The sequence below is a fragment of the Hylaeus anthracinus genome, unplaced genomic scaffold (assembly GCF_026225885.1).
Source record: "Hylaeus anthracinus isolate JK02 unplaced genomic scaffold, UHH_iyHylAnth1.0_haploid 11982, whole genome shotgun sequence".
In the NCBI taxonomy this organism is placed as follows: Eukaryota; Metazoa; Arthropoda; class Insecta; order Hymenoptera; family Colletidae; genus Hylaeus; species Hylaeus anthracinus.
Genome location: NW_026534330.1, coordinates 1110986 through 1119424, shown reverse-complemented (window position 1 = coordinate 1119424; position 8439 = coordinate 1110986). Strand labels below are relative to the sequence as shown.

The 8439-nt window shown below is 30.0% G+C and overlaps 3 protein-coding genes across 3 annotated transcripts; 1 reads left to right on the top strand and 2 right to left on the bottom strand.

Moving 5' to 3' along the window:
- Nucleotides 1-401: 401 nt before the first annotated feature.
- On the bottom strand, nucleotides 402-2174 carry LOC128885832 (2-oxoglutarate and iron-dependent oxygenase domain-containing protein 3-like). Its single transcript, XM_054140142.1, has 5 exons — nucleotides 1752-2174; nucleotides 1162-1599; nucleotides 928-1081; nucleotides 733-859; nucleotides 402-661 (listed from the first exon to the last, which is right to left on the bottom strand). Exons 1-5 carry the CDS (start codon nucleotides 1865-1867, stop codon nucleotides 510-512), a joined length of 987 nt encoding a protein of 328 aa, XP_053996117.1. The 5' UTR covers nucleotides 1868-2174; the 3' UTR covers nucleotides 402-509.
- A 2038-nt stretch (nucleotides 2175-4212) lies between these two features.
- LOC128885826 (alpha-1,3/1,6-mannosyltransferase ALG2) lies at nucleotides 4213-5735 on the top strand. The gene is made up of 2 exons (XM_054140135.1): nucleotides 4213-4571; nucleotides 4640-5735. The coding sequence occupies exons 1-2, from the start codon at nucleotides 4329-4331 to the stop codon at nucleotides 5618-5620; spliced, it is 1224 nt and encodes a 407-aa protein (XP_053996110.1). The 5' UTR covers nucleotides 4213-4328; the 3' UTR covers nucleotides 5621-5735.
- A 127-nt stretch (nucleotides 5736-5862) lies between these two features.
- LOC128885828 (splicing factor 45) lies at nucleotides 5863-7431 on the bottom strand. The gene is made up of 4 exons (XM_054140137.1): nucleotides 7134-7431; nucleotides 6759-7070; nucleotides 6248-6676; nucleotides 5863-6181 (listed from the first exon to the last, which is right to left on the bottom strand). The coding sequence occupies exons 1-4, from the start codon at nucleotides 7248-7250 to the stop codon at nucleotides 5894-5896; spliced, it is 1146 nt and encodes a 381-aa protein (XP_053996112.1). The 5' UTR covers nucleotides 7251-7431; the 3' UTR covers nucleotides 5863-5893.
- Between the last annotated feature and the right edge of the window lie 1008 nt (nucleotides 7432-8439).

Sequence of the window (8439 nt, the reverse complement as noted above, 5' to 3'; positions counted from 1 at the left end):
TTAATCAACCATTCCAGTGATAAATATTAACATATATTCTATATATTTATATATCTTCACAGTCTATTGCACATAACATACTTAATGCTTTATTGAAAGCAAACACACTATTTTTTCATTAGCAATAAGTTTGTTAGATAATAAAAGTGTACATGATTCTAGTTACTTTAATTACAATTAAAAGTATGCAATTTACACTTGTTATATGTTACATATTTTCTTGTGTTATGTTGATAAGCAAATAAAGAGCATTAAATAAATTATAGCTGTAAATACTATGAACCTAATATATTCGTTTGAAATTTTATTTTATGGAAAACCCATAAATATAAACTTAATAGATATTAACATAGTCTAATACTGATATGTGTAAATAGATAATAACCTATAAGAACACAATATTTTCGCTAAACAAAAAATGCTTTATTTAAAAAATCATAAAACATTAAAAGCGTATATGCTTTATAAAAAATTAAATGTAATATATGCTCTTAATTCATAAAAGGAATTTATTTTTCTTGTTTTGTACGGTAGTTGGGATCAGAGATTGCAGCATTTTGATCACATGTGAAAGATACAGTCAATGCATAACGAATTCCAGACTGTACTTTTTCAACTGCATGTAAATTTTCACTACCCGAAGTAAACATAGATACTCTACCTATAAAATAAGTCAAAAATTAGAGTTACTCTTCTTTGCATGTATCATTCCTGGTTATTATTGTTATTTACCTTTTCGAGGTTCCACTGTTGTATTAACATTATCTCTATCAATAAATATAAATCGTCCTCCCTCAAAGTCTCTTCCAAAATCATTTAAATAAAGTAAAGATGTATAATGGAATGATTTGTAAGTTTCCTATGAAAAAATTAAATTCAAAATAAAGTACTTCTATCTAGTTAATAGCAACCAATTAACATACGCACCTTGTCAACATGAGGATGCCAGTATTCATCGTGTATTGTTTTTGCAGATACATTAGTCATTCGAGAAAAGAATGTTGGTTTTGTTAAAAATATTTTATTGGCAGGTACCCCAAAATTATGTGCTACTGCATGTTGTATTTTGGTTTTCACTACCCTGCAAAAATAAAGGATCATGTAACTATTGAGATTTATATATCTTCTTTAAACATATATATATATGACAAATTTACATACTTATAAATTGCAAAGTCGGCACTATTAAATATTTTTGTTGTTTCTGGCAATGTATAAATATCAATAAAACCAAGACCTTTACTTAATGCACCAGAATGAAGATCCAAGATACTAGCACCTCCTTCTGAGCCACCTAAATTTAAACCATTCATTGCTACCTTTAACAGAATATCGGTTTCTGTTGATGACACTAGTTTATCTGTAACTATTCTTCCACATTTTTCAGGCATGCACTCAGGATATTCGTTTGTTTCTGCTTTATAATCTTTTGAACACTCAACATATTGAGTACGACTTAATAAAATCTCTTTTTGTTTTGCAAAATGAACTTCTTTACCCTGTTTACTATTATACCAAACTATGAATAACACTGCAAGTATTAGGGCACAACGCGACCATACCCTTTGATAGGGAAATGTCAGAGAAGGACCATACTTTCTGGAAAATGATATATCTTTTAAATTTCATTCATGAAATATCGATAATTAATATTATTACGATTACATTGACACTATTTATTACATAAAAAAGTACGCATGTTACACTTTGAAAATATTTTATACAAAATACAATATTTTTCCATTACATACAATGTTACATTTTCCTTTGGTGTATCTTTTACACTTTCTTCAGATTTCTCCTCTTTCTGGTTCGTCTTCTCTTTCTTTGCTTGTTTTTTCTTACTTTTTTTAATCACCTGTGACATTTTCTAAACAGTTCTTTTAACAAACTTATATTAACGACATTTAAGTCAATGACTATACGCTTACTATACCACTGAGACAAAGTTTAACCCCACAGTGTTTCATTAATTCAGTTATTTCTTTGTTAATTTGTATATATAACACAGGTGTTTATAATACTTTTTAATTTTTAAGTTTTTCTACGTATTTTAAATGTATACATAACTCCACGGAGAACTAACTCTCATTTATCATTTATCATCAATCGGGCCCATGAAGACTGTATAACATGTATAAGGAGCAGCGATGGGCAAAACCCTAGGCTTCGAATAAACCTGAAGTTTGCCGATGTGTTTGTCTCGTTTCTTTCTTTGGAAAATGTTCAAAAGAGGAAACGAGACAAACATGTCGGCAAACTTCAGATTTATTCGAAGCCTAGGGTTTTGCCCATCACTGCCCCACTGGTACTAAAACCAGTATTAAATAAAATATTTAAAAAAATGATAAATTTGATATGATCACACATGCGCTGATCATTTTATTATTTCCTACACTTATTATTTAATTCAGGGTGTCCCAAAAATGTCGGAGTTCCTTGAAAAGGATGGTTTGATTAGTCGCGGTTTTCTGTCAATTCGGACAACATTTTTAGATTAAATTAATCTACAAATCTTTTAAATAAAAAATAAGTCTAAAATTTGTAATCAATCGTATTACTTAAACAAAGCTTGGTGTTCACCTTTATGATTTATTAAAACACTTTAATTACAACGAAATTTTAAATAGTTGTTATACGTATAATACAATTATCATACTGATATTAAGAACATACATATGTACACAATATATTATATAACAATTAAATCAAATAATATAATGTAGTATGGTATTAATGGAAAAATTTTAAATACACAGTAATACCAAGTATAGCTATTTCCAACAATATGATAAAAATCAATACAAATTTATTCATGAAAATATTTCTCTGCATCGCATGTAATATTCTTCGTGTTTTATCTAACTTTTCATCTGTTTGCGATAATCTTCTGTTTGCTCTCAATAATTGTTCTCTTTGTTCACTCAATTCAGAAATAACTTCTGTTCCTAACTGCTCGCTCTCAGCAGCAACTGCTTGAGATCTTGCAATTGATTGTGTAGAGCGTTCCAATATTACATTACCTTCTAGTAATGTACGTCTATGTTCTTCTTCCCAGTTGATTCCAAAATTCATCGTGATAATGTTGTTAAATTGACTTCATGAACAAAAGAAAATTGACTTAAATTTGAAGATCCATCATAAGCTCTACAAATTCACTTTCATTAACTGAAATTATAAGTATATATTCTGAATTAATTGTAAAATCAAAGAACAAACTGAAATATGTATCATTAGGTTTAAGTTACAACAGTAATTTAATTAATATTCAAATTTGTTTACTGCAACCATCATGATCCAAATCAAATTCTTCAATCATAAGTTCCATTTCTTCAATTGTTAAGTTACAATCAAATTTCTCGTTAAAACCTTCTAAATCTTTCAATGTTATCTTATTATTTGTAGAATTATTTGTAAATAATTTGAATGCGTATTTAATTTCATCTAAGAAACTTTGTTTAGTTAGTTTCTGTGATACTGAAGAAATATTAAAATTTAATTTTCCATACAATTTCTAATACAAATGTGTAAACAATTTTAAGAGTATATGGTTGTCCAATATCATGTTAAACATACCAACATAATTAAAATCCTCAAAGCAAATTGTGTTATAACCATATTTGTCGTACATTCGTATAATTGCTAAAACATGAGATTTTTTAACCATAAAACCTAAAGCTTTCAGTGTAGCTTTCATTTCGTAATAGTCTAAACAACCATCGTTATCGCCATCCATTAAATAAAATAATTCTTTCAAACGTTTTTTTTCACTTTCCACGATAATACTTCTTACAGTATTCGACATAATTAATAACAACCATTTAAATATTAGTAAAGTTTACCTTTTACTTGAATCGCATGGGACGATAAAATTGATTAACTTCTTTTGTTATTGACTCGTTAGAACGCAGATAATTGTATTCAGTCACAGGGATGTGCACTTATTTTCAATATTACTCTGACATGTTTACATTCATGTTAAAATTTGTTCGTGATCGTAACTGTATTGTAGATTACAGCACCGTATATTTTATTTAATGTCACTGCATTTAACCAAGTTTACATATTTACAATCTAAATACGTGATTGTACGTGATGTATCATGGATGTATCTCTATATATAGTAATTCGTTGTATTAACAATAGCTTTAAAAATAAAAAACTATAACAGGTAACAGGTGTTACTAGACTGCGGATCGGTAATCGGTAGATCGGTAGTTTAGTAATACTGTATTAAAAAATATTAGCGGTATTGGGTAGTGTAGTATATACCGTTATTTTATATTTTTGTTATAAATGTTATATTTGTTGTTGTTTAATTAGAAAAAATGCCACGTATTACTTTTTTACATCCGGATTTGGGAATCGGAGGAGCAGAACGATTAGTTGTTGACGCAGCATTAGCTTTAAAAAGAAAAGGTTATGAGGTTAATTTCGTGACAACTCATCACGATCGAGAACATTGTTTCTCTGAAACTAAAGATGGAACAATTGCTATCACAGTTGTGGGAGACTGGTTACCCAAGCATATTTTGGGTAGATTCATTGCCCTATTTGCTTACATTCGTATGGTAAGCTTATTTTGTTTATACGAAATATTTATTTTATTTTAATATGTTAATATTATATTTTTTCACAGATTTATGCAGCTATTTATATCATACTTTGTGAACATCGATCACAAATTGTTTTTTGTGACTTAGTTTCTGTATGCATTCCTATACTTCGTCTACGAATTCCATACGTAATATACTATTGCCATTATCCAGATCAATTACTTTCACAACCTGAAGGCATTGGTAAACAATTGTATCGTATACCCCTTAATTATTTAGAAGAAATTACTACTGGAATGGCACACAAAATATTTGTAAATAGCATGTACACACGTTCCGTATTTAGGAACACTTTTAAGAGATTACATATTGAACCAGAAGTTTTATATCCTTCTATTAACACAGATTTTTTTGATAAAACTCGGGTAATATCCTTGGAAAGAGTACTCGATAAAAAATTACCATTAGACAGTATTATACTCTTATCTATTAATAGATATGAACGTAAGAAAAAGTTAGGATTAGCAATAGAGGCATTAGCAGAACTTAAAAAGTACTTAAGCGACGAGGAATACAAGAAGGTATATTTAATTATGGCTGGTGGCTATGATAAAAGAGTTGAAGAAAATGTAGAACATTATTTGGAATTAATAGAACTTGCAGATGAATTACATGTCTCAGACAAAATAATATTCCTTCGTTCCCCTTCGGATATCGATAAAGTATCTCTTCTACATCACTGTAAAATTTTACTGTATACACCACCAAATGAACACTTTGGTATTGTTCCACTTGAAGCAATGTATACAAGTAAACCAGTAATTGCACATAATTCTGGTGGACCAAAAGAATCTGTAATATCTGGTGTTACTGGGTTTTTAGTTGATTTATCTGGTGATGCATTTGCTTCAAAAATAGCTTACTTAATCAAAAATGCAACATATATAAAAGAATTTGGTAATGCTGGTAAGGAGAGATTTGTGAAAACTTTTAGTTTTGCTGCATTTAGTACTCAATTAAGCGAAGTAATTGAAAATTTAATTAGCAATAACAAATTAAAATAAAATTTAAATTACCGAACTCCCATATAATTGCTAAAGTTTTACCAATTATATACTTTGTATACAATCATATATCTGCTGTCTTCATTTACGTAGTACAGAAATTGTTTTATGTATATTTATTGTTTGTCTTTATCTTTATTTTACACACACAAGATCATTAATTATATGATACATATAAAAAAAAGATCAAGCTATATTATGTTTTATTCTTTTTTAATCCATATAAATTGAAATGTTTCTTACATTTCTAAAATAAGATTGTACAATAAGAAATTAGTCCATTAATTGTAAACTGTCTAGTTTTTCACTGGAATAAAAACCTGCTTTAACTTGTCTTCCACCAAAGAATCGTCCATTCAAATCAACAACAGCCTTAATAGCACTTTCTATTCTTTTGAATTCCACAAAGATTCTAACAGCTTCCTCTGCAGCAGCTTCTGTTACTTCGTGAATAATAACTCGTGCAACATCACCATATTTTGTGTTACATTCATCTTTAACTTCAGGTTCAAGATCTTCATCTACTTCTCCAGGTCCAACCATATTACGTAACAGTACAACCTAATTGAAGAAAACAATGAACATGTAATTCTGAAAAATAGCATCTTTAATTATTTTAAACATTACCTTGCTTGGAGATTTCATTATTTCTGTAATGCTAGGCTCTTCAGTTTGCTGTGCTAAAGAAGTTAGTTGCGATGGAGGTGGTGATACAGCAATAGGTGGAGGTGGTGGCATGAGTTGTTCTCTTTCTCCTACAATTCTACCACCTCGTTTGCTAGTTTTCTCTACTTGTAAAGCAACAGACATTCCTTGTTCTTTTTTACCAAGCCCCTGACCTTCTTTGAAACCATATTTGGCCATTATTTTTGCTGCTACAGATGATGTTGCATAGCCCATGTTAGTAGATTGTCTTGGAGTTGGAGGTGGAAGATCAGATGATTCCTGTAGAGAGGGTGGTGGTGCTATAGCTGCTCCACCAGCAATACCTCTTGATGTTGGAGTCCTTTCCTCGTCCCTTTCAGGGGGAATCATTGTATTATTTGCAGAGGAAACCTGAAATAGATGTGTATATTACTTTGTACAAAAAATATACTTTTACTCTATTCTTTTTTTTTAATACTTTTATACTTCTTACCTGTGCATCTTCAAACCGTGAACTATCTCGTCTTCGTTTACGCATTTCAGTTTCTTGATCGTGTTCCCTATCCCGTAAATCTCGTAATTCTTTAACAACTTTATCGTATTCATTAGGCCACATAGGATCATACTCATTTATTACATTCCAATCAAATTCACCACCTACTCCGATACTGCTAACTGTACCAGAAGAGAGTGGATTACTATGTGGTCCTTCCTCATCTCTATCTGCATTTCGATTTGCTTTTGATTTTAAATCTATCACAGGTGCTAATACTGCAGTGGCTTTCCTATATTGTTCACGTTTTGGCTAAACACACAATGTAACATTGAATGATATTGTAGTTTAATTATTATTAAACAAGGAATTTACCTGTGTGGTAGCAGCTTTTTTCAATTGTAATTGAGATTGCAATAGCTTAATGCTGGATGACCAGCCAGCCACCTTTTCAGACGTTCGATGTTTATCAAAATCATCGTATAATGACATAGTATCGAACTTTTATTTATTTGTATTAAAACATTATATTTAACCTCACTTTAAAACTTGTCACGTATTTAATAACAAATCATAGTGTATTATTTAATTTCGTAAATGAAAATTGGAGGTATGGTTAATCACAGATTTTATAAAACCGATGGAACTCAGATATTTTAACGATTGAATCTTAGTCTGAAATGTTAATACAGTAACGCTTGAATCTTAGTTTTGCTTAATATCGTGGGAATGTTCCTAAAAGTGCCAAAATAAAATTTGATCCTTATTTTTCATGATTTCTTAGTAACAATTAAAATTCTCGTATTGTAGGTTAGTACACACTTGTACTAAAGCAAGCAACCAAAAGAAAGTAACTGTTCAATGTTCATCAAAACATATATACAAGCAAATGTAACTAACTTCAAGTGTTTTTAATCTCACTCTATTCGGCTTTATACGAAAAAAAAGAAAATATCTCTGAATCTAAAAAATATAGGTTATATTTATATTTATTTTAAAAGCTTTAAAGATAATGGGAAGAGATGTATTTAGATGAACTAAAGAAAATCTACGACCATATCATTTTTGTAATACAAATAATAATATTTACAACAATTATTTTATTAATTCTATTTTACATATATCTAACATATTGCAATTAGTATAGAATAACGTATTGCAATAATTTGATTAGAAATAATTATTGAACTTATGCATGGGCATATATGTATATTTCGTGATTTTATGATACCTTATTACGTCTCTAATTAAAAAATGTACAGGATGCTCTGAATTTTAAATGACAAGTTGTGACCATTCACGTGCATAAATGTTAATACAGTCTTCTATCAAAAATATAAACAGAAGTATTTGTTCGAAAATTCAGAGAAAGTGAGTAAAAAAAAAATAAGAGTTTCATCGTATGAAGTATGGTGCCTTTTTTAAGATTATGGGGTATTATTAAAATGTTTTGTTGTATTTCTTTTCATACATTCACATGTGTAGTATACAGGGTGTCCCAAAAGTCGGGGAGAAGCCGGAAATGGGGGGTAGCTGAGACGATTCTGAACAACAATTTCCTTTGCAAAAATGTCGGATGGGGCTTCGTTAAGGAGATATTAAGCGAAAATTCCGACCAATCAGAGCGCGCGTAGACCGTTGGAGCGGCCGCGGTAGCGAAGGTTACGCTCTGGCGGCCGCG